The sequence below is a fragment of the Oxyura jamaicensis genome, chromosome 8 (genome assembly GCF_011077185.1).
Source record: "Oxyura jamaicensis isolate SHBP4307 breed ruddy duck chromosome 8, BPBGC_Ojam_1.0, whole genome shotgun sequence".
Taxonomy (NCBI): Eukaryota; Metazoa; Chordata; class Aves; order Anseriformes; family Anatidae; genus Oxyura; species Oxyura jamaicensis.
In genome coordinates, this window is record NC_048900.1 from 11,614,223 (window position 1) to 11,638,827 (window position 24,605).

General features: G+C 44.9%; 1 protein-coding gene across 9 annotated transcripts in view; it reads right to left on the reverse strand.

Annotated features, from left to right (window-relative positions):
- RASAL2 (RAS protein activator like 2) overlaps window positions 1-24,605 on the reverse strand; it is a 142,727-nt gene that overhangs the window by 9,264 nt on the left and 108,858 nt on the right. For 7 of the 9 annotated variants that reach the window (XM_035333750.1, XM_035333746.1, XM_035333747.1 and 4 more), the window contains 12 exons: window positions 22,511-22,664; window positions 20,876-20,974; window positions 19,526-20,080; window positions 17,078-17,222; window positions 13,551-13,695; window positions 12,441-12,677; window positions 11,577-11,778; window positions 8,733-8,932; window positions 7,098-7,956; window positions 2,943-3,077; window positions 1,418-1,620; window positions 846-933 (listed from right to left, as the gene is read on the reverse strand). In XM_035333750.1, coding sequence (XP_035189641.1) covers window positions 846-933; window positions 1,418-1,620; window positions 2,943-3,077; window positions 7,098-7,956; window positions 8,733-8,932; window positions 11,577-11,778; window positions 12,441-12,677; window positions 13,551-13,695; window positions 17,078-17,222; window positions 19,526-20,080; window positions 20,876-20,974; window positions 22,511-22,664 — 3,022 coding nt within the window. The remainder of the gene's footprint in view (window positions 1-845; window positions 934-1,417; window positions 1,621-2,942; window positions 3,078-7,097; window positions 7,957-8,732; window positions 8,933-11,576; window positions 11,779-12,440; window positions 12,678-13,550; window positions 13,696-17,077; window positions 17,223-19,525; window positions 20,081-20,875; window positions 20,975-22,510; window positions 22,665-24,605) is intronic. The other 2 variants (XM_035333748.1, XM_035333749.1) reach the window with 1 other exon arrangement.

Sequence of the window (24,605 nt, forward strand, 5' to 3'; positions counted from 1 at the left end):
CTTTCTGAAACAACTGGGGTCATTCCTGAAACGGGTAATCTAAAAGATCCTCTCTTACTAAAATTTACAGTCGGAACTATCGAAAAGCCCAGAAGCAGGAAAGATGTCCTCCAACTGCAGATATCCCAAACGTCATGTGGCAGGCAGACACCAAACCAGTCTCGGGTTCTGTTGTACAAGGTTTGCTCTCTGGGATCAGCACAGACACAGAAGAAAAGCTGAAATGATCCCACACAATACACCCACATGCACTGCCCACTGGGTCCCACCTCCTCAAGCTAACTTGTGTTGACTGAGACAAACACCGCGGGTTTGTGGCAAAGGGGGCATTTCTCCAAGACTGACGTGGACAGTCAGATGGGGTGAAATGCCACGTACGAGGTTACACTGGGCAATGCTCCACTGCAAGCATTCTCTTCTCTTGACTGGAACGTTCAAAGCCGTGCTTTTAGCTCACATAGCTGAGATGCATGCACATGGCAATTAAACTATGCTGGTATGAAGCACAGCTTTTCTGGAGTTCCCAGGCCCACTCTTGGAACAACGTCTACACAAAGCATCGCTATTGATTTGCCCCCCCGGGATCTCATGAAGTAGAAGAGGTTTTGGAGAAGCAGTCAGTCCATGATTTGCTGCCAGGCCTTCTCAAAGCCTGGCGTTAGACAGCACAGTCTTTATTAATTAAAAACCCAATTCTCTCCTAGAAGGCAGTAAGTCACATGTGCAACACCATGGGCCAATACTGGCTTGGGAGCTAGATAACAATGCTGGGGCAGAAGGATAGGAGAAAATGATGGGTTCTATGCACAGAACACTTGGTTCTTGGAGATCCTAAGGCTCCTTACCTGTGCATCAATAATTTTCTGCTTTGCATCAATGACAGCTTGCATCTCTGTGTGATCCTTCTTCAGCTCCTCTTCAACTGCCATGAGTCTGGTGCACAAAAAGAGGTACAAATTAGGACAGGTCAGTACTACTCCAGAGTGCTGAAGGTACTCTGGCTTGCTGGGTTTGACTTCTCTGCTTGTCCTGGCTCTGCAGAGGAATTCTGCTGCACTCTGAAAGGCTTAGTACTCCATCTGACACTCCCAACTGGCTAACCTTATTATTCTCAAAGTGGACATTGCCAAAAATGCAACTGCACTGGAGCATACTGCCTGAAGAACAGATTCCAAACAAAGCAAAGAGACCAGTTGTAAGTACAGCAGAGACCAGAGTCAAAAATTCCTAATTCTTTTCCTCTGTTCTGTTGGCAATCTGAGGTGAGTTTCCACACCTGTATCTCAGTTTTTCCTTTTTCCAAGGAAGGATGATATAATTCCAGAGATGTCGAGATGCTCACACGACTACCTTCTTCAGTGCCAAAGACAGCGCATGCTTCTTGTCCTAAACAGTGCCAAACTTTCAGAGGCCTTACCTGCTGATAATACTTTTCATCTGGCTGTCCTTCTCTTCCTGTTGCCTGCGCAGTCTCTCCTCACTGTCTTCCAGCCTGGACTTGTACTCCATCAGCAGCTTCTGCATTTGCTGCTCTTGCACTAGGAGTCGCCGCTCATACTCCTCCAGCCGGCGACTCGACACCTTCAGGCGCTCCTTCAGCTTCGCTATCTCTTGTTCATACTGCAGGTGGGAAGGAAGAAGGAAAGGATCACGTCGTCATAATTTTCTGATGTTTAGAGGCAACGCTTCTTTCATTAAAATACATTGACAGAAGTAAAGGAAATGACAGGCAAGTAGCTGTGACAAAGGACTATGTAAAGCTCTCACAGAGCATTAGGCTGTTCCCACACTGTGGTATGTCATTCTGTAGCACAGTCTAAGCACTCTGATGGCTCTGACATGGCTCCTCAGTCCTGGCTGGCAACATCCGCAGTTATTCCAGATTCAAGGAGTTCCCAGACAAAAAGCTGCTAACGGTAGAAATGTCCTGGGGTGACCAAACATGGAAAAGGGGCCACTGCAGCACCACTACAGCACCCAAACAGCTCATTCTTCAGGACCATGCCATGCAAACTTTCAGCTGGGACATCATTCATGGCACGTTTACTTGGCTGAGGATTTGTTCTCCCACTTACTGTCTCCACAGACAATGGTTTCTGCAATAGTGGAATACAACACATTCCACTTCATTTTGGGTTCATTCACCTTTCCTAAATCCTATTTTCCCCTTTCTTGTCCACCACGTATTCTCCTCCTCTCTCTCCCTTCCCTCTCAAAATACCAAACCTCTTACTAAATCTCATCACTGTAGCAGCCTACACATGTGACTGTATTTAGAAAAATTGTAATATTCCAAAATCCTGAAACTAAATGTTTTTAAAAGTCATCTCTCAGATGATCAGGGACATTTCTGTGTAGTCCAGAAACACTGCACCATCTTGACGACTTGCATATGTCTCAGGTGAAGCCCAAGATAAAATCTGAACGCAACTACTGATGAAGACTGCATTGCACTTACAGAGCCATGTGCAATCACTTAGTGTATCCTAAACTATACTCAGTTGGGTTTAACAACTGTCATTTTTTTTAATGGAGTTTCATCATGACTAAAAAAAACGCAAGCATTAAAAAAACAGCAGCATAACACAGCTATAATGTCATCATAAAAAATAATGACTTGAGGAGGATCTCATACACTGGGGCAGCGTGACTCATGATGCAAGTAAATGCCAAATATCAGCCTGTCGTCTCTAAGCCCTCAGCTATGTCAGTTTGCATCCACCTGACGTGCTACAGCCTGTAAGCGTGTCAATCTACAGTACGGCACGCTGTGCTCCAGCTACGCGTGACGGCACGTACAGCAGGAAGCTGTGCCAATGCAACCTGTGTTTGAAAGCATGACTCTGGCACAGCAGCACCTGGAGGCTGTTCTGAACCCAGCCCTGGGATGGACAGGACTCACCAGCAGTCCTCGAGGGTGCTGTATACAGAATAAAATCTACCTTCTCAGCGTGCTTGACTTCATCTGGATTCTGCTCTGCATCCTCCTCGACTTCTTCATACTGCCCGTTGTTGAGAACCCACGCAGCTGTCCTCTCCACCGGTGACATTGTGGCAGAGTCCACAGGTGACTGAACCTGGAACAGAGACATTTATGAGCATTTTTCAAAGAAATTACACACAAATCAGCTCTGAAATAATTCATTTGGAGGAGAAAAATGCCCATGGAACTGTCGGTCTCCAAAGCATTCCAAACCTTTCTTGCAGAGAGGCTTCATCCTCCCTTGACTTTAGGCACACAGCACTTACATGAGTCTCTCTAAAATCACTGCACTTGAGATTTTTTTTTCCTCTTTAAGTGAATATCTCTGGAAAAAAAATGCTGTTTCCAAACCCCATTCACATCCACCTTCCCCCTTTTCCAGACTTTGAGTAAGGCTTCCTCAACCTGAGGTTTCTCCCTCAGAGAACAGAGCAACGAAGCTTTGCGTGCAGCCGGTGCAGGTGAGACAGATGGGTTGTGCTGGAGGGCTGGGGAGCTCGAGAGCAGCTTTCTCGGCCAGGCTGCACACAGGAATTTGCCAGGGAGCAGGAGGCTGCACGGCTTGGATAGGAGACAGCACAGCAGTACTTAAAAGTGCCAAGAGGTGTAATGTTATCACCGTAATGCCTATCACATTTCCGAGGTTTATTGTAGCATATGCACCCAGTCAAGGCTGTGAAAGGAAATCAGGGCCAGCAGTGCTTACCAGGAGAACTGTAAAACACAATGAGAGGCTATCCTCCTTCAGGGAATCTGAAAAGGAAGCCAAGAAAAGAAAGCCGAAACTCTTCACCCGGCTGGGGAAAACATGGCTTGGTACAAATTCCAAGCAGTTCTCATGGACAAAGACAAGTTTATAAGCACAGAAATTAGCATAACAACTCCTGAAAGAGCAACGCTGCCTAAAAGTTTTCAAGAAATGCAAGAGATCATCTTTTTCCTCATCCACGGCTTTGTTTTGCACTCAGGCAGCTCGCCAGCAGACTGCCTAGTGTCAGCAGTGTAGGCAAGCGAAAGGTGCTCTGTGGCAGTGATTTTGAAAGTCAAAGCCTCAGGGAGGGGCTCTTCATCAGGGAGTAATTGCTTGTGAGGAGGAGTCGGTGAGGGATCCTGTCATCCTCCATTTGGGGTGCTTTTGCACATCCTGCAGCAGCTGCAGCGGCTCCGCTGCCCTGAGGCCTCCAGCTCTGGGAAGAGCCTTAGCAAGGACAGGTACGAACGCAAAGGAAAGGAACAGGAACTGGGGAAAAATGCATGGTTTTAGCCTGGGAGGGAAGGCTCCACAGCAGCAAGGCTAACAGCCCCTTTCAGCTGCAGTGTGACAGCTTGGCCAGGCTCCTTCCTTCAGTGAGACTTCTCTGCTGTAAGGCAGCCGTGGGAAGGGACACCCCAAAATGGTGCCGGGGCTCTGCCACCAACAGGCTCTCCTCCGAGGCAAGGACCTTGACGCTGGGCATTGCCCTGCAACAGACCGCTGGGCACCAGCGAACCTCCCCAAACCACCTCTGAGCTGCAGCACCGAGTGCTTTCAGCAGCCACGCTCAGAAAGCTCACGAAGACCAAGAGGATGGCAAGTACTTAAGATGCCAAAGGTTTATGATTTACTCAATTAGAGGAGAAAAAAGAAACGCCTGCTAGGAACATGTATTAATTCCCCTCTTTGCCTCCCTTCCAGAGGAACACACTGACATTTCTGTTCCCACCTACCTACTAAATGGAAATGGAAGGCAAAAGCTGACCTCTCCCAGCGAACAAAGGGCCTCACTCTACATTCAGAAACAAATGGGACTTGTGGAGAACAGAGTCTAATAATTATAACGCCCACAAAGCATGCCTGGAAAGAACATGCCCAACTTCTCTCTCCTCGCTTTCCTTTTTTTAAATAAGAGCAGAATTCCACAACACGATTTGCAATTAAAAGGACGCAATGGAATTTGCCTAAAAAAAAAATTTGGCCACTCAGTTTGGCACAACTCAAGGCATTCTCAAGGGTGTGGGGAAGGAAAGAACAAATTGATTTCTCTACAGTGGGAACAAGCTCTCTAATGAATCCAGTGAAAACAATTAGCATGGGAAGGAGAGTGGAAAAATAAGGAGACGCACGCTGCATACAAGAGAGGGGGAGGAGACTGCCCTGGAGCCAGTCTCCCCAGGTACCTGATTTATTTGGGCAGCTGTGGAGTCAGCAGTGGAAGGACGAACACAGACCGAGGGGGAAGCGGCAGAGGACAGAGTGTTTCTTGTAAATATAGAGGGCAGAAGCCACCTGTGCAAGGTGTATGTGTGAAGGCTGGGGACGACAGCTATATGTTCTTCCTGCTCCTTCTTCATCCTGACGCGCCCAAGGCAAAGTCTATCCACATATCTGTCCAGGCCCTTCCCTCTAACAAGCCCTGAGGAAAGGCCCCAGCTCCCCGGCGTTTTCGGCTAGGACCCGGGGCCATGCCATAAACCACAGCAGATCAGCCAATCCAGGTGCACGCAGGGGCCCTGAGAGCAGCGGAGGAGGCTGCCTTGTTACCTGCATCCAACACTCCTGCCGTCTCTGCGCTAGGTTTAGCTGTAATCCAGTATGCTTTACCTATCAACCCTTCCATGCCCAGACGCAAAACACGCTCTAAAGGAGGACGCAAACACACACACTTCAAATAACACGCAATTACATTTTTGTATTACTAACTTGGCATAACAGCCTTTGCTTTGTGATTCAGTGCTTCTGATCTCCTTGTGCTGTAATGAACTTCAGGTATCAAAGGAGTTTTGAAGCCCTGCTTGCTCCTGGGTTCCCAGGCACCATCTCGTTTAGACTGTAACATTCAGGAGGGTTTGCCAAGAAAGCTACAAGGATACCTGGAAAGCCTTCAGCAGAGCAGGACCTTATGCTGGCAACTAAGCTAGCCTTATAAGCCAAATCCTTCCCCCGTGTAACCGTGTCTCCGGCAGCCCCTTTGCCAGCAGGGCGACTCCAGCGAGGAGGATCACAGCCTTCTGCTTCTTGCAGATGGAGCTGCACGGGCAGCACGGTGCAGCCTCAGGGGCTGCAACTTTTTGCTGCTGAAGCCCTCACTCATGCCTTTGTGCAGAGCAGCATCCTTCCTTGGTCTTGTGGAAAGCCGCAGCTTAAAGAATGTCCTTCTGAAGCTCTTAAGGTAAATCAAACAGTCCCGTGTTTACCCCCGCAGTGACCACAGAAGAAAACACTCTAACCCCAAGGAACAGCACAGGTGTTGCCTTTGAGAGCCTCACCCTGCCCAGCTGTACGCACTACCAGGAGATGTCTGAAAACAACCACCTTCCCTCTGACCTGCAGTCAAGACATTTTCTACCTTTGCTGCAGTGTCAAGCATTTAAATACTTACTTTCCTCTTTATTAGTGAACATAGCAAATGCTTTTCATACACAGCAAATCACAACAAGATTTTTTTTTTTCAAAGGTTAAGGAATGTTGTTTTTTTGATAGGGAAATCTTGATTTACAGTTGGCTATGAGCAGCTGATAAGGTGTATTAGGAATGGTACATATAAACACTCCTTTCCCGAAAGTGTTTGCATTACTCATAGTTTGGGATGATTAATGAAAAAACAGTACTTATTTGGGGCCAGAGTATGTTGTTGCATCATGGTGAAATATAGGTCTCTCCACACTTAAGACAACTCTACTTATTTATTATTTTGGCAGCAGTTTGGTCCATGATATTTCATCTTTGTTCATTCTGTGTTTTTAGGTAGCTATGCTTTTAAATTAGCACCACAGGGCAATGCATTCTCCCGTGACAATCTTAACTGCCCTTTGGAACAAAGCTCCTTCTACTGTTTTATTTGGGAAAATTTTCAAGTTTTGTTTAAGGTTGCTGCTACCTTAGTAAATGCAAAAGTTTTTTTATTGTTTTAACTTCAGTACAAAAGGGACCAGAAATAATAGGCACGCTAGGCTTGCCAGGCTTGTAATGGTAGCAAGCATGACTACTCATTCACCCTTATTACTGGCCACTTGTTTAAGTGCCACCATCGGTCGGCACTGATTCAGCTCAATTTAGATCAAAAAGCCTTGATGGTCAGCACAGTAACCAGCTAAACATCAAAGCAGAAAATGCCTGGGAAAAGGCCTTCCTTACCTGCTGCGTTTGCTGCCTCTGAATCGCCCTCACCTTGGGGACAGGGCTCTCTCTGGAGGAGGAGGACTGCTGCCGGGACCGGCTCCCGTTCTGGATGGGCTCAGTCACCATGGCCCCCGACACCCCTGACATGCTGCCCGTGCTCCGCAAGGACGCGCTGTGCGGCAATGACTGCGGTGCCTTGGCCCGGGCGCCCAGCCCTTGGTCCATTTTGCGGATCTGTGCTTGGCTGCTGCTGTTCTGGCGGGGCAAGGCGATAGGGACGTGCTTGTCCGTGACCGTGTGCCGCCTGGAAAAGTCCTCACTCTGCGTGCTGCGCTTGGTGAAGTCCTCCATGCTGCTGTTACTGGGCCCGCTGAGTTTGAAGTCTTCGCTGTTGCTTCGGCTCCGGGAGCTGGCAGTGCTCAGGTTCTCCAGGCTGGAGTCCACAGAGGCCTTGGGCATCGGCGGAGGAGGGTTGTTGAGGTGGTAAACGGGGTTCTGGAAGGACAGCGGCTGGAGGCTGCCCTGTTGGTTCAAAGCTGGGTGCAGAGGCCTTCGCACCTGGGGCGCGCTCTGGGGTGTGCTCTGAGCTTCCCACAGCTGTTTGATGTTTGCCACCTGGGTGACAGAGAGCTGGCTGCCGGCCAAACGCAAAGGCACGTCGTGCATGATAGAAGCGTGGTCACTGTGAGCCGTGTGAGGATCCTGCAGGTCCATGAGGGAAATGCTACGTCCGTTGGGCAAGATGCTTTCCCTTTCATCCTTATCTGAGTAAGTCATGCTCTGGGTGGATGCCTGCTGAACCAGCAGTAAGGTCTTGCCCCTAAAATATCCATCCACATTTTCCTGGGTTGGAGACTTCAGCTTATGCAAGTCACTGTGGAGGGGAAAGGAATTCAGTTAATTTTTAAGCAGCCAAGACCCTGAGAGACTTGTCCCAGAGAAGCCTCTTTACCTCATTTAACCCTCCCTCCCCTGCTCCGAAAGCTTCAAGGAACTGGATTTCCTTTCATGAGCTCTCTGTGTTCAAGTCAGAACACACTCTTCCTTAATTACTGCTTATCTTTGAAAATTAAGTTTGATTCAAGCAGTGCTTCATCTTTATTTTTCACAGGTGAAATGCAAACCATCCCCACCAAATCCTTTCCCTGTAGACACTTCTATTTCCATCAAGACTTCAGAGCAGTTCACTTTCCATTTAACCCTTCACCTACGTTTCAAAATTCAGCAGGAGTTGCCTGAAGGCTCCTGTAGGTCTAGAGGACAGGTAGTTCCACGTGTCAAAACTGGCCCTAGTACCTATCAGCACAGAAACTGCACAGAGACCACGATATCCAAGCTCTTTGGCAGTTCTGCCATGTGCCAGCTTTTTGCTTCAGATTAACAGCAAGACTGCTTTTTAGCAGCTGAAGTTACTGACTTTCAGCAAGGTGTTTGAGCCCTGGGTAAGTAAAGAGCTTCAGATCTCAAGTGCCACCTTGTGCACCTCGTACTGGCAGCGAGTATTCCTGGAGGAAAAAGAGGCCCAAATTCCCCACTGCTGCAGCTGGGCTGGGCAGACAACTCAGGCGATGAAGTTCTCAGCTCTTAAAGGCTGGTCCTTAACAAGTCCCTTCTCCCCGCACCTGCCCGTGGGCTCTGGCTGTTACATACCCATCAGTGGGGTCCTCAAATATCTTCTGAAGCCCTGAGGAGAGACTGCCACTGACGTTTGGACTAGAGCTGTGCTCAGTGAAACGCCTCAGCTGCTGCTGTATTGGCGTAGGGTTGGTCATTGATTTGGTGATGTCGGCAAGAATACGAGGAAGAGGTCCCAGTTTTGCCACGGTCGCCTGTAGGAAGGAATTTTCACCCTAATTGGACAACAAGCACCGCGACATCCGCCAGTTTTTTGATAACGATGCACAGAGGCGGAGGGGTGGAGGTGGAAGGAAGGAGGGTGGGTGGTTGTGTGCGGGTGTGCCAGGACCGTATGCAGTGTTACGGAGCAGCGTAACCACGGCGACGAGATGGATGGAGGAGACGAAACGGGGTGCAGCAGACATTGAGGAAAGAAAAGGAAATAGAAAAGAAATTAGGATTGACCCCCAAAAATAAAACTCATGCTCAACAAAACAGAACTATGGCCATTCCAATGCAAAACTATCATGCAAAGCAAACTAAATCCAGGCTAGGTAAGGTCAAAGTGAAAACTATGGTATCTACTCATTAAAGGGCATTCAAAGACTACAGATTCAGCTAGTGGGGGGAACTTTTCAGGCAAAGGGTGTCATGTGGTAAAGGAAACGCATGCCAACAGACAAGGAGATGCGGCATTCACGGGGATCATGAGAGAATTGCAGGGGTTGAGGGAGATGGGAAAAGGGGAAGATTTCATTTCATAAGCCTTTGTATTTTGGCATCCTATGCTGATGCCATCTTCTGTAGCAACTTGTTATCAAAAATTAAGGCGTTCTTTCCTACCTAAAAAAAACTTCACGAGAACATCAGTGATCCTCATCCCAACATTATCACATAGCTTTTTGTTCAATTACATATTTGCTCAGTGTTGCCTAGGCCCAGGAGAAGGGCAGCTGACACTCCAGCGAGCAAGACTGCTCATACAGGCTCTTTATTTTTCTCCCCCTTTGGGTCACCACTGGTTACATCATCTACAGGACACCCACAGCCTCTTGGGTCTAAAGGAAGAGGGTGAACGTGCTGGAGGTGTATCATAAGGTAAAACCTCACTACAAAGACCACTTTTCAAAGATATCCTTATTTTTGCTGTAGGCAGATACTCAGCCAGTTACCCCAGAGAGATGTCTCTTTACATTCACTTTCTTACAGCACTTCTTCTGCACCTATTAAAATATCCGAGGTTCTCTCATCATTTCCCAGTCATTACCTGCAGTAAAGCGGTACTGCAATATAACTTTAGCCCTTAATTCTTCTTTTAGCAAGCTACTACACTAGCCCCCAAGGGCTGGTGAGGATAGATCCAAGCATCTAACCTACAGAAAGGGCAAAGCAGCTTTGATGGCTTAGCCTCCCTTTCCTCACTGCACAAGACATTTACGACTTCTGCACTCAGAAAGCAGCTCCCTAAACGCAAGGGCTAAGTGCAAAGATCCATTTGCAGTTCTAAAGATTGGAGCTGGGTTTCTCTTGACCTGACACTTGAGCAGCTGGAAGGAGGTGGCAGTGTTCCCTACACTGATGGGCTTACCCCTATTTACAGGATTGGAGGAACTGGTCTTGAGTGCTCACACTGCTTGTTTTCCTGAGGCTGCCGAACTGTCTCTATAGCAGACTTTACTGCCTGCGACATTTTGAATGTATGCTGCGTGCATGTGTGGGGGAAATGGACAAACAAGACTATAAATTGTTATCAAACAGCAATTATTTGTTATTAACATATGTTGTCTTTTTGAGTCAAGGACATTTCTATTTACTCTGATGCAGCAATCTCAGTTTTTTGTTTTCTGCTTTAAATAATGTACAGTGAGAAAACAGAAACCAAACAAATCCCTACTTTGGCAAACTTCAGTGCAATAAAAATATGAAGAATGCATTGCAAGTCACCTCACCTCTTCAGTTTTAAAAGAAAGAGAATAATATAAATGGAATAGGGACAAAATAAGGCACTGCTAAAAATTATAATATGGAATAGTTCCAAGTACTTGCAAAAAAAATGATGCCGCACAGCTCAGCTTTTCTGGGTCTTATCAAGTACCTTTGCTATCAAGGTTGTAATGATTTTGGATCCTGCAAAACCACATAGCTAAGGAAGAAACTAGCATCTCTTCTCTTTCTATAGCTAAATGGAAATAATGCTTACTGTTGGCGATGAGAGTCTATTGTGATCAGCAGAATGGAGTCTGGAAAATGTATCTGACCCCAGCACAGTACAGGGGCAGAAAGCATCTTGCTTTTGTTACAGGACAAAACGGAGTGGAACCAGGTTTTTACAAGACACCCTCTTATATATTAAAACCTAATCCAAAGACTGCAGAAATGAAAACATCTCAGCTGGCTTTGGATCAGGTGTTTAATGAGAACAGTTCTGCCCGGCCAACACATTACTCCACCAGAGGAGTAAGGTAGGGCCTGGTGTGCAGCAAAGTACCTCCATTAGCATCAAAAAGGGCCCTGTAAGATTTTAATTTTCCATCCAAACACCCTCCCTTTTTTCCAGATCACTTATGAGAAAACCAGCTGCACAGGGAATTCCAGACCTACTTTTAAGTGTTGCCCTTTCCATCATTTAACACCCAGCCTCACTTAAGGCTCTGCAAAGTGTTTGCACTACTGCTGAAGCCCAACCACTTCACATGCTCTGCTTTCAGCCTTGATCTGGAATCACAGAAAGAGAGCTTGTGAAATACCATTATCAAACATTCCTCTCAAAAGCTGTTGAATAAGTTATCCCCAAAGCAGGCTTCAGCAGCTCCCTTGATGTTTCCTGGTGTTTACAGTTGCTACGATACAACCGCCCGGGCCTCCAGCCTGCTTTACCTTATCAAGTTGGGACACAACCTCCCATAAGAGGGAATGCAAAACTGACAGCTCTCTGCCCAGGTCGATGTAGCCCTCAAATCCAGGCATGTTTGAGATGGTATCTGGATTAGAGATCTCCAGGAGGAAACGCTTCATTCCCCCCCACTCATGTTCCAAAAAGTCATTCATGAAGGCCATATACTCTTCCTTATTTCCAAACCTGCAAGAAAGGGGAGTTGGGGAAACCCAGTCAATAACCTCCAGACAAAATACAGAGTATAAGTGCTTGCAGACAACTATGAAATGTTTAACTTTAGGCCTCCCTTTCTGAAGAGGGGGGAAAAAAGAACCATTTAAGAGATACCCTGCTTTTAGACTTGTTTAAACACTAGCAACTCATTGATTGTATTATGAACAAGGGGCTCAACACATCTTGCCTCCTCACCTTTCTCCCCCCCGTCATCCTTTCTCCCCCTGTCTGCAAGAAACATGCCCTTTGTACAATTCAGCTAGGAATTCTGGAGGAGGAAAGTGGAAAAGTCAAGTTCCTTGGTGGAAACAGTCTTTTTTTTTCTCCTTTCTTTTGTAATAGCATAAACACTGACATGCTAGTGCACAGCACTCTTCTTGGTTTCATATGGTGTCCCTCTGCTGAATTCAACATAACCCAAATCTGCATGTGAAAAGGAGAATCTCTCTCTCAACACTGAAGTGTCCCAATGGGAACAAGGTTCACATCTAAGTGAGAAGTTTCTTCCTTTCTAAAGCTGTATTCAATTTGCTGCAGACATGACTACAAGCAGGGCTCTCCTTGCTCCATAGTAACCCAGAGTGACTTGCAGCCCTAGCGGCACAGATTTCAGTTTTGTTGTCACCACCTACTTAGCAAAATTGGCGAGATTCTGAATGACTTTAGCAATGAGCGTGAGCGTGCGAGATGTCCGGTCGTCAGGATACTCCTGCATGAGGCTGAAGAGGCTGGGGGACATGATAGCGGGGCACAGGAAGCGGAGGAAGAGGGAGGCACTGATTAGCCGTTCACTGATGTCCTGCTTGCCCCTGCTCAGGCACTGCTGCTTCCAAGATGCAAACACCTCTTTCAGCTCACGAGGGAACACACTGAAAAACAATAAACCAGGAAACAAATTGCATGGGCAATGAGATGTAACAAGTTGAACTGATGATCAATCACCTGAAATAATTATCTGTGAGAAATCATAATCGGCTTTTTTTTTTTTTCCTCTAGGCTAGGAAATGTCATTAGGCATCTATTCTTGGATCCCCATTTAATCTGGTGATACTTAAGTACTCTTTAAAGCATCCCTTTTTATATATGTTAAGTGAAGCCTTTCTCAAACACACAGATTTACAAGCTAAGTACTACCTATCCATTGCTACTCAGGAGCAAACAGGGTGTTAGGAAATTGAAAACAAACTGAACTCATCTCTATAACTACAATTATTATCCTGCTTGTTAAGCTCTCTCAGTGCTTCACATGTGCTTCACCCTGCAGCAGAAAGACCCTTCTTTCAATGACACTCAGAAGCAGAGATTAATAGGAATCTTTCAGCCAATGATTCTTCCCTTTGTTTTCCTCTTCAGTTTTACAGATCTAAAGGGTCTGAAGGTTTTCTATAAGTATTAAAACTTTCAGCTTTTTATTCCAAGCTCAGACTAAGCTGTTACCTTCTCACTTGATTCCCTCCTTTCTCGTCACACTTCACTATTTGTTCCCTTGGCAGAGTAATTCAGCAGAAGCTCCTGTTGGGTCTGGTGCATTGGACTGCAACACCCTGTTTTGGCCACAAGTTCCACCTGCAATATTGTCTCCCATGTAGTAAGGTAGCAAGGGAAAAAAATGAAGGCAGTCTCGGAAGATAGATGTGTCTATGCTACTTCCCTGTACAACTGCTGTTTTCTCATCTGTAGAGGAGTGGGCACCTTATGAGCAAATGACCTAACGGGGGAGAAGGGGAGGGGAGATGCCTCACCAGTAAGAATTGATAATCTTGCAGAAGGCCAGCTCACAACACATTTTCAGGTTGCTCTGATGATCTGTTAATTCACTGGATGAACATTTGCTGGGATCCACTTCACAGTTTTCATCTGACTCATACAAAGCCTTGATAAACTCCCCTGGACAAAGGGAAGAGGATGACAAACCAGGGTAATTACATGAAAAGCCTCCTTGACACACCTTTAAATCCTGTTTATGCCTTTCCTTGGCAACTGCCTCCTCTCCTCTCTGTGTCTGCAGTAGTCTCCAGACACCAGATGTTGGGGACACGACTCTTCCCAGCTCTTTCAGAACACAGCGTTTGCCGTACCAGATCAGACGACTAGTGCTCTAATGCTTCAGCCTCCCGTGCCCTTGCTGCCCCCAGGCAGAGGTACAATAACAGGCTTTGCATATAACCCCTGCAGACACTTCGTTTATAGCCTAAAGAACAGGATTTGACTTTGTACTCAAACCGCATTATCAAGCATAAAATTATCCACAGACTTAAAAATGAAGCTGTGATATTTCTGCAGGAAATACACTTGATAACGGTAGTTATTTTGCTTATTTTTAAATTCACTGTTTTTTGTTTTGTTTTGTTTTTAATTTTATTCACCTTGCTCTTGAATAAGAAGAATACCTGAGTACTGGATAAATACTATAGTATGCTCAACCTCTTTTATCAGCATCTTACATCATTTTTGTTGCCTCCGTTATTCAGAATCCTTTGCATTTCTGTCATCCTCCTCTTACAGCATCACAACAGAAACTGGACACATACAAAACCAGATGAAGTTTCTTTGTCTGATTAACTGGAATAAGCTACTTACTAGTTCTCCTATCTCTGCTAGCACACCAAGAGCTTTTTAAACCACTGTTGTTCACTAGGCAAAAACCCTTTATTCATTCATGATTCAACGTCTTTTAAGTTCAACTCCTCAGAAGATATAACTGGCTCTGAGCTAATGCCAAAAGGCTTGTTTGTGCAAAGGTTGTTGTTTTTCTTTTTTCTTTGTTTTCGTAAGAACCCTTAGTAGTCCCCCCAGCCGCTGCCATCTTAAGTCAGCAGTGTTCTTGCAAGCAAAGCAGGTGGCACTTTTTCTTAAGCTTTTTTGTTGGGATCAAAAAAAAATCTGCTGAGGGCATCTAGATCACTTATTTGCTAAACTTTCAGCATCGTTTTGGTGTGAGCCAATTCTATTTTGTCTGTTGTTTGCTGGCTATATTTTCTTCCTTAAACACATTTGAAACATGCTCTCTGTGGTCTGCAAGGCCCTGCCTTAATTGGACACGAAAATGCTCTTAGAGATGCACTAAACAGCTAACACTAAGCATAATGTTGTTAGTCCTTTCAAAGGACATGGCATCTGAGCAAAATGACTAAAGACAATTTAAAACTTGACAAAGAATCAGACGAGTATATTGTCATGAACAACCTTGCCCCGGGCTACAGACAGGCTAGGTGACCTTAGGGGAATTTTTGATTTCTTACAATCTTATCACTCAGCACCAATATTCTAAGTGATACATTATAAGCCATTAATTTTAAAATATTTTAATATAATTACTGCACTCTGAAGGGCTTGCAGTCAAATGTAATATACTGGTCCCAAAGCTGATCATCCAGTCTGCTGAAAAGCATAGCACAAAGCAATGTGCTACTTACTTATCCCCCAAGCAATATGCTACATACTCAGCCCCACCAGCGAGAGCCTAGGCCTGTGACTTGTGCTCAGTGGTTCCACCCAAGAGAATAAGACTACCAGAACAGGCTCATTACACTTAAAACATTGCCAAAATGCATCTAATCACAGACCCGACTATACTGACCCTTGGAGCACTGACTAATTTAGCCAACTTACGCCTTGATGACTTGCCAGCATCTGAGGTTGCTGAGAACAAGTGACACTGCTGGGAAAGCAAGCTGGTTTTATTTATTTTATTTTATTTTTGTGAAAGGATGTGGTGTGGGACTTGGCTTTGGCCTGATCTTGTTTCCCTTGTATCAGTTTCCAAAACTTGCTTCATCCAAGAAACAACAGGAGGACGGGTGGCTCACTGTGCAATCTTGGATAACAAAGACTGTGTGGAGTTGGTAAAAGCTAACCATAGAGGGACATACAAGTTTTAATGCTCTTTATTGCAATATTAGTTGCATGTACAGTAATCCCAGGACAGGGGCTTATTGCTAGAGCAGAATCTTTTGGTGGGGAGAGGACAGTAAGTAGTATAGTCATCAGAACCTGTCACAGTAAATGGACAGTAAGACCCCGCTGGGGGGAATGGAGTAGGACATCACAGGACGGCCAGGCAGTTTTCAGGATGTGGTGACCGAAGAGCACTCTGGACAAAGTCAGGAGGCTCCCTGGATAGTCTGTGTCTTGGTCTCCTGCTCTGTGCTACTCAGCAGCCCTGAGGCCTCATCCCCTCCTGCCATGTTTGTCTAAGGACTTTTGCTGGAACCACATAGCAGTTTAGAGAGTTAACACAAACATTTATCAATTGCTCTGTGGCAAAGATAAGGGCTGAACAAGTCTAACAGTTGCTCTGGAATCAGTCAGCATTACCAACAGCTGCAGCTGAAGCATCTCAAAATGAGCTTTCCTGTTACGTACCCACTGAACCCAAACGCTAGGGTGGGCACCTCAAACCTAATGAATGTTAACACCATAGCTAACATTCGCTGTTAGCTATAGCTAACCCCCTAGGTGGTTCACTTTGTCCTGAAGTGATTGCAGGAGCTTCCTTAACAAAAAAGGAGATCCGCGCAATATGTTTCACATTCTTAACTGTTCTGAAATCTCTGCCTAATTTCATTGCATGCGATTCCATGTTCATTCCTGATGCCACAATACAAAGTACTGGACTCCATTTCCAATGTTAAATGAGGTGACAAAATTCCTTTTTCAAGCCTGTTCATAGAACAGATGGAACAATAACCGTTGCTCACTAAGCAATTGCAGTGTTATACCCCCTCATCACAGCTAGAGACACAAAGGTTACCCAGAAAAACATAACATGGTGATACAAATGTTAAGAGGGACTCAGCTGTATCCAATCAAGTTAGCTTTTCCTTGGGTGCTACACCTTCCTCTGTAGAGAGGAAAGGCATCAAGAGCACACAATGTACGTTTTGCTATCTGGATAGCAGACATCTGGGCTTAGTGCTGAGGCAGTTTCTTCCCATCCCACATTCCTTAACGTATCTAGATGCACAAGGCTTTAGTCACGTTGCGGAACTAAAAATCTACATTGTGACTCTGCCACTTCACCAGCCCATGTGGAGAGGGTTCACCACACGCCTCTAGAAAGCACCAGACTCGTGGGGTAACACAGCATGGGTACAAGAGATAACATCTAACAGGAATGCTGGATGTGAAAGATCCATTCCAACTTCATTGCCAGAGTAACAGTTCTTGGATGGATCACCTCCCACATCCCAGCACGAATTCCAGCCAGTGACTTGACTGATTCTCTGCAGCAGGATCAGCCCTTTCGATGTGAGCAGTACTTTCTTACCTAGTGCATCGTGAAGGTACTTCTGCCCTACCAGCTTCAGGTATTCCTCAATAGCTTTGGTAGCAAGTGTGTTCTCCCTGAAGATCAAGACATCGTGTTCCCCACAACGATCTACCTCAGACATCACCAAATCCGTCAAGAAGTCCTGAAGAAGCAGGTCAAATGACAAGACATTAGTTTAACCAGACCCAGTATGCCAGGCTAACTGCAGAAGCCAAGAAGGAAAGACAAACAGAGGAGCCAAAGGATTACTGAAATAATTGCCCAGCCTGGGACAAGGGGTGCAGATGCAACCTTAGTATGGGCTGAGGAAACAGCGGGAGCTCATCAAAAAATAAAATATAAATCACAAACGATAAAGGGAGAAGGAAAAGCCTATAAAATAAAACCTTTATAGCCAAGCTTAGATCCTGAACAGAAACCCTCATTAGTTTGGTTATTGGTGGTTTTGTCTGCTGAAACAAACTGATAATGTACATTTATATTTTAATACCAAATATTACATATAACATTGGATTTAAAAATTCAAGTTGGAAGTTCTACACAACTTCTCACTGCTTTGAGAAATTTAAGTATGAAGAATTGCTTACAACAGTTAAATTCACAAAAGAAAAGTGATTTGGGAAAAAAAAGTTAACATGCTTGCTGTGGATCTATATGGCTTAACTTGTATTGTTTTCAAAGGCTCAGGTAGGAAAGATCAGCAAGTCTTGATACAGTGAAAAATCTCTTGATACAGGGTCTAATTCTACATTAATACTTCTGATTCTACATTAATACTTCTATTATTCCTGAGGTGGTAACTTGAGTCAAGGACACTCAGCGTTTCACAAGAAATGCTCAGAGCTTCACTACAGCCAACGTCAGCTACTGCCAAGTTCTCACCTCACCCCCACTCTCTTCTAAAACTTAAAAACAGAAATAAAACACCATCCTGTATTAGGGCTGAGTGACACCTATGTGAGAGACAACTGTGACTTTCTGGATCTGCTGGAAACAGCAGCAGCACAGTTTGAGGAGAGCTATAGCAAGGTTTCACAACCCCATTATGCACACAAACCATAATGCAGTGCTGGCATATGAATGTAAAATACCCAGAACAAATTACACACTATAAAAATACATCAAAAATACATTCAGTACTGTTGTTTTTCAGTCCCTTACTACTGCTTCTTTTCAAGACTGGAGAAAATTATTTTCACCTGGTGCAAACCATGGACACCCAGCTGCATCAGCACCACCACAGTGTGAGGCGGAAACATACCTTCTTTGCAGATTAAGGTTACAGCAGCCTAAGCCACTTAATGCTTCCAGTAAAAACAGACTCAAACACAAAGGCACTCGGAGGGCAAAGATATAACAATAATTTATCTACCGAGCACTGCAAGAGAGCAGAGCATGCTTTCCAGGTGGTTTCAACACAGCTCTATAGAAGCTGTCCCAGCTAGCAACTTCCTGAGATCAGCCAAACAAGTTGGTAAGGAACAAACTCCTGTCATGCATTGCCACAGAGCACCACCAGCGTTTTAGAAATGTATGTCACGTAAGGGATGGAAAGCACTGTGGCAAATAATTGAATTGTTTTTAGAGCAGTTAATTTAAGCTGTCCCTCAGCTGTTGCTTATGGTCATTCTTCAATATCTCCAACTCTCTGTCTTGTGCTTGGTGGTGCTTGACTGGCTCTAGCTGGCGTTACTGGAAGAAGCTGCTACAGCTTGGTACTGCTCTCAGACACCCACTTGGCAGGCAGCATCTAGATCAGTCAGTGCTGGTTAATGCTTCCCAGAATTTCTGGAGACCTGTGGGACATTCCCCCTCAATCTATTCAAAGAACCCAGGGCTCACTACAATTGCTGCATCACAGAGAACCAGCAGCGTGCACCCGAAAGTCCTAATAACATTCTTGGGGCAGACAGGATCACCATTAACTGAGTATGGATTCTCCAAATGGCTGTTCAAATGCTGACCAAATCAATGTTTGCACTGATTAGCTGACTTAGCACTGAATCAACAATGGCATGCTGCTGTTTGCTGTATTAGAGATATATTTATAGAAGCCATTCTCTGGTTTATTTAACTCTTGCTTACTTATCTCTTATCCTGTATTGTGACTTTGGAAATACAGAAAATGTTCCTGAGCACAAAAGTGCAGGCCCGCATTTTTCAGAGTAACATGTAATGATACAGTCCTGTCACTTCCCCTTTTATGTGGTATCTTTAACCTTTTTATCAACTCAGGCACTTAATCTGTGCCAGTATGGTACCTATCTATGTGCCTTCTTGGTAGATTTAATTGACTAAACCTTTAAAAACACTCCCAAGGTCCTCTTCTCAGCCTCATGCTGTGGTTGTGCCAGCCCAGACTGCCTGTCTTGTACAGTGCAGCAGCTGAGAAGTTATCACCTATCATCAGCAAGAGGCATTTACACAGAGGCCACCCATTCTCACCTTAGCTCTCCCAGTGCTCTGAAGAATGTGCACCAAGGCACAAGCCATCTCTTCCTTATTCCTTACGCTGATCACAGGTTCCAGCACAGAGCAAAGCATAGTATAGTTGCTGGTAACAAACTCTGCAAATTCTTTGTATTGCTCCATGGGCAAGATGGTGATGGTTTGGTAACGCGACTTGATCCGAATGGAAGGACCCCCCGATTTCCCTTTGTTGGGTGTAGGGGTGCTGACTGGGTACCATTTTTCCACAAACTGGCGACCAGTTACGCTGGCCATGGGAATGTTGACCAGGCCTACGTAGTTGTTCTTGTCCTTTTTCTTCTTCTTCTCCACATCCTTATAGATGTGAACTGTGATGCTGTGAAGAGGTGGGAGACCATAGAACTCGAAGTGTTCTCCCCAGAAAATGTTATCTGCTTTTGTTTTGCTGGTGGTGCGGGCAAAGAGAGTGTCATCAAGGCACAGCTCGCAGAAGTACTTCTTTTTGGGGGCCAGGTCCTTTGCCTCAATGATCCAGAGACGGAGCACATTTTCAGCTCGACGACAGTTGTCCTGTGCAGAAGAAAGAGCTCAGCTTTTATTCATAATCTCTAAAAAAGAACCTTAACATTTTGTCTTCTAGAGAAGTGGCAAACCGTCTTTGTGTCAAAGGTAGGGACACAATCAGAATTCAGATTCAGATTCTCTGATCTTCAGAGTCAGAATCTCTAGAAAAGCAGACATTTTCTAAAGTAGAGACAAAGGGCTGTCTTTTGCATGTCAAAGGTAGGCAGCAGAACATTTTTCTTCTCAAAAAGCTGTTATTTGAAATCGTTTGGAAAACAAACACTCTGCACAGGAGCCATTCAAAAGCTGCTGGTCTGGTGGGGCATCCTGCGTTGTTTACTCTTGTGAATAATTTCAAGAGCACTGTTAGCAAGTCCCTCCCAAGTGGCTGCTAACTATGGAGGTGACTTATCAGATGTTTACCAGCTAATCAATAACTTGACTCCCATTATTACTCTGGCTCAAATCCCCTTTTCTTTTTCCCCAAACCGTGCCTCCACATTAAACCCTGAAGCTCAGTGTCCCTTCCTTCTGAGGTACATGGTATCAGAAAACAAGTCTGAACCATCATAAGTGGGCTTCTGGGGATCAGGAAGCAAGGTGGCATGGTAATTATTCATTAAAGGTTTAACCTACTGCACTCAATAGAACAGTGCACAGCAACTTATGATACACTGATGAGTGGACTTCTCTCCAGACTAAATTAATTGAGCACGTATCTGTGGGAAGCCCTGTTGGACTAAAAATCCAATCATATCACCTCCATTCCCCTGGTAATCTTATTTCCACAGTTTCTATTACCTTATTCGGCTGTACTGTTCTGCGTAGGTTTTCCATCCACTTATCCCTCTCTGCTGCAGAGGAACAGCTGAAGCATTTACTGCCACTGGAGTAGGTTACCTGGAATATATAGATGACAGGCTGAGGTCAGGCAAGCCTAGAAGACATGTGAGGGGCTGCAAAAAGCAAGGAAGACGATAAGTAATGTTTGAGCAACAAAGTCAATATAATATAAGATGGAAAACAATGTGAGAGCCTAGAACGTGGAAAGGTTAAAAGACCCACAAAATGCAGAGAGAAAAAAAAAAAGTCAGTTCAAATTAATATGAAGCAGAAAGAAACATAAGGGGAGCACCAGCAGCTCTTCCTAAAGACTTTTAAGCAAGACTTAAATCAACCACTTATTTTTTTTAAACACTTGCTAATTGATGTATAATTATTAAACACTTGCAGTTTTCCCAGGTAAATCTCAGAGACAGATGATTTGGTTACCAACAGTGCAAAGACAGAGCAATGTATTAATGTAAGGCAAAGCACAATGGAAATGGTGTCTTCAGGAAATGCAAAATGTTTCTGAGGGTCCGTACATACAGCAGCAGGCTAAAAGAAACCGAAGGAGTTGTGCTCTGATCCAGCTCCACCCCTTGACGCCACAGCTCTGCTTTCACGCAGGAGTGATCCACCTTGGTTCTTTCACTTTTACTTGGCCTGACAAGCTTCGTTTACTCTTCCCATTCATTTGTGCACACAATTAAAAAGCAGTTTGAGGCAACAGCCTCAGAGCTATGATGTTGCCAGTATTTTCACTGCACTCCCCAAACCTAAGCAAGCTGGAAGGTGCTTCCAAGCAAAAGAATACGAGATTGAAGCAAACAGGAACAGTTCCCGGACCTGTCTCGAGGGAGAAGAGCCTGATTTGCTGGTTTTCTGCCAGAGCAGTTTTCCAGGTTGTAAGCCGATCTTTGTCCCAGAATTCAGACACACCTGACTAACCTTGCTGAAGGCAGAGCAGACTGACTGTCCACCGCCCCTGCCACAACGCATTACGATGGCCTTAGACACATCCAAAGAGCACACGTGAACGTGCTGGAAGGCAAGGATTGTGCTCGCACCAACAGCCTGTTTCTCAAGCAAAGCTGTGCTGCAGCTTGTGTTGAAACAGCAAGATGATCCAGCTCTACGGTGCAGCGTTCATGTCCCCAGCTACTGAAGCCCCTCCTTTAGCAATCAGGAAGTGGGCTGAGCTAATGGAAGGGGGTTCAGACTGGAAATCACATTTCTCAGTTACGCTGTATTTTCTCAATTTAATTTTAGGTGAATTTGGGGAGAACGAACACACAGCTCAGGAACAACAGCACGTTTCAACCTTAGATTTGCATGCAGACTCCAAACGCTTAGATACTTACCAAATTCACAAGATTTTTTCAATTAGAATACGCAATAACTGAAGAAGATTTCCCTTCATTGAGTGATTGATGTCATTAGCCTCAAGGACTTCAAGACTGCACGCTGGTTAGCCAGCCCCCACCCAAACCTCAGTACAGCTCTGGCAGCTGATCTCTTCTCCAATTACAAAGACACCGAACAGCGCACTGCACGGGCTCAGACCGACCCAACGGCATATAATCGGCTCCGTGTTTGGAGAACGTTCCTTACCTCAAAACAGAAGTCTTGTCCAAGGATACTGCTGTGAAGTGGTTTGACAAAGACTTTTTCTTCTGACCCAAGATCCAGGGCCTCCACCGCGCTGCCGGGGCTCAGCAGGGACTCATGGGAACGGGACTCTTTCAGCTTCGGCAACCCACGTGACCTGTACAACAAGGGAGAAAGGAAATATTATTTTTCTCACCATTACTAACAGGCTTGGCAAGGTCCCAGAGTAAACTGTGAAGTGTTGTTTATTCCTAACTGCTTCTACAATTAGTTTGTGAGCCTCGTGAAAAGTACCATTAGTCAGTAATCCTGGCTCCTAAGGAAGTACCCAGCCAAACAGGGCCACGAAGTCCATTCCCACTGACCTACAAAGTGTACCTGTTGAGCCACCAGTGAAAGAACAACAAAACGAGGAGTTCAGAATTTAACTGCTGACATTTAAAGAAAGCCCGGAGATCTCCAGCTCTGGGTATATTACTGGGAATATCCACTACCCGATTACCAGGTAAATGTTGTGTGTAACAGCAAGAAGTACACAAATCTCTAAACCAATGCAGAGTACCAGTTTTTCTCATCAGAATGGATTTCCCCTGCAATATACCTGATTTTTCTTAAGATCCAGAGCCTTTTAACTAAAGTCAAATATGCAAATTATTTACCACTTTACAATGCTCAGTTACCTACATTTATTTTTTTCATTTTCTTCTTCAGCTGCTTCTTCCACTTTTAACAGTTTCCTTTTTTTTCCCTCCCCAAGACGCTTCCATTCTCTTTCCATTTCCCCTCCCACACACACTGCTGTTCTTTTTCAGTGGACTGCCCTGTAAATCCCTCAGCTTTGCAATACCAACAGCAACACCACAAGGCATGCTCTAAAATTTGTGCACCCTCCCAGTTTCATTTAATGCAACGCTCGTGTAGCAGGGAGCTCTGCAACGCTCCCAAATGTGCTCATTTATAGGTGACTGTAGCTTCACCTGTGCTTCTCTGCCCACACCGCCACCCGGAGCATCTCTTCCTGCAATAAAGTCATGGAATATTTTAGGCACAACTAGGATTTCTGCTTTTAAAGACAAACATGATGTGCGTACACAGCTTTCCTCTAGCTGGGACTCAGATAAAGCAGACGATCAACAAAAAGGAGGAGCAGAGTCTCCCAGATTAGCAGAAGAGGAGCTGTTTACCTGGCAGGTCTCGGTTTTGTGCGATGTTCAAGCTTGTGCTGGTCCCTATGCCTGTTCAGACATCTATGGAAGCATGTCCATAAATGCGGCTGCAGAGCTACCAAGTGTGGCTGAGCACAAAGAACAGATGTGAATGTAGAATGGCATCAATTGTCCATACATCACGCAGAGAAAAGCAATGCTCTGAAATGATGCTTTCTCAACTGTCTTTGTCCTCACAGTGTTTTTTTTTCCTCTTTTATTTGATTCTCAGTATCAAGGCACAGTAGGAAAATGTTCAAAAAATGTATTCACTGAGTTGTGGAAAGCACAGCTACCTCTAACAGCGTCCTTGTTTTTTGAAAAATAAGCAAGTATGTTTTTTGTACTTTCCGAGTGCATCTTACAAGAGAAGCCCTCAGTTTTTGTACCCTTAGCAGAATCAGATTCCTTATACCTCAAGCAACCTTACAGAAAAACAGGAAGGAAAAAAAAAAACATTCGGAGAAGGTGTGCTCAGTACTTCTAAGACCATTTAACAAAAACTTGCGTTATCATGAAGGATTCGTGTAAAGCAACAAGCAGAGTTCACCCTCTTTTGTGCAAAATGAAATGCTCAAAGTATTCTAGTAGATTCACGTATGATAAGATTTATTAAACACTGAGGGAGAACTTTGTTCCCATTAGATATATTAAATGACCTAAATGCAGGCAGCAAAACCCTTTTATCAGAGGGATATTACAAAGAGACTGATTTCAAATGCAAAACAGCAGCGCTGGTACGAATGCTTTGGCTGCTCTGTGCATGCTTTGTTATAACAGGTTACAGCAGCAGCTGTACCAACGCAAACCGAAAACCTCAGCCATGTATAATTGAACACTTGCTGCAGTTAAGGTAGGGCAAATCTAAAATAAACACACCACAATACACCACT